This window comes from Cyprinodon variegatus, unplaced genomic scaffold (genome assembly GCF_000732505.1).
Source record: "Cyprinodon variegatus isolate N-32 unplaced genomic scaffold, C_variegatus-1.0 Scaffold0, whole genome shotgun sequence".
NCBI classification, from domain to species: Eukaryota; Metazoa; Chordata; class Actinopteri; order Cyprinodontiformes; family Cyprinodontidae; genus Cyprinodon; species Cyprinodon variegatus.
The window spans coordinates 1,390,284-1,391,330 of NW_015150453.1; the positions used below are offsets into that span (position 1 = coordinate 1,390,284).

At 40.9% G+C, this 1,047-nt stretch overlaps 1 protein-coding gene across 1 annotated transcript in view; it reads left to right on the forward strand.

Moving 5' to 3' along the window:
- Positions 1 to 1,047, forward strand: part of ndufaf6 (NADH:ubiquinone oxidoreductase complex assembly factor 6) — a 40,747-nt gene that overhangs the window by 4,193 nt on the left and 35,507 nt on the right. Inside the window, exons 3-4 of the mRNA XM_015371844.1 lie at positions 538 to 660; positions 749 to 805. Coding sequence (XP_015227330.1) covers positions 538 to 660; positions 749 to 805 — 180 coding nt within the window. The remainder of the gene's footprint in view (positions 1 to 537; positions 661 to 748; positions 806 to 1,047) is intronic.

The following is a 1,047-nucleotide window of genomic DNA, read 5'->3' on the forward strand; positions in this document are numbered from 1 at the left end:
CTTTCCTCCTCCAAATAAAAAATGGATGACGTAGGAGACTCATCCACGACCTCCGACACTAAACTCTCCTCCTCTTGCATGTGTCCATAGTGTTCCTTGACAGCGTCGTTTCTAAGTCACCAATTAAGTGCTACTTGGTCCCAATGGAATTTCCCATTGGTAACCTACTAGCACTAAGTTGCTAACTGGTTAGCAAGATGCTTCAAAAAAACCAGCCACAACAAAACTTGCACGTGAACCTTTCGTCACAACAATCCTGTCCCCTTAAAAAACAACCAATCACATTCACTTTATTCACTCGTGTAAGTGGGGCTCCACTCAGGAGAATTTGGAACTGAAACCATTGGAACAGCCGCTTCCCTACGTCTTTAAGGAACTTTTTGCTATCCAATTACTAATCGATTTGCAAAATTATCGTTAGTTGCAGCCCTAATTTAAACCCAGCAAACTAAATCTAAAGTCTGGAAAAAAGTTATAAATGTTTCGTATGTCTGATCAGGAGTTATTTCAAACAGAGTTGGTTACTTTCCCTGGCAGGTGAAGGACTCTGTTTCCCAGAAGACCATTGGCCTGATGCGAATGCAGTTCTGGAAGACGGCCATAGAGGAGATCTACAAAGATGACCCACCGAACCAGCCAGTCAGCACGGAGCTGTGGAGGGTAAATATCTCCAGCCTCATTTAGGACACATTTCCAACAGATTCTTGTTTTGGGGACAGTAATCATTGTATTTATTTTCCCTTTGTAGGCAGTGAAGACACATTGTCTTACAAAAAGATGGCTGACGAGGATTGTTACAGAGAGAGTAAGACACGTTTTAAGAACGACACATTTTTTTTTCCCTTTTCCTATTAAATTAGCTTTTTAGCAACATTAGTGAAACCCAATTAAAGGTGCTGTGGAGGATGTTCTTTTTCCGAGTGGATCATCAAAATAAGTGGTAAAAGCAACTTTCAAACAGAGCGTGCGTAGTGTCAGGGATTGCATTCCAGTCAACGAGTCGATGCAATCAAATGGTTTTTCTTATATAGAAAACTTTGAATCAAT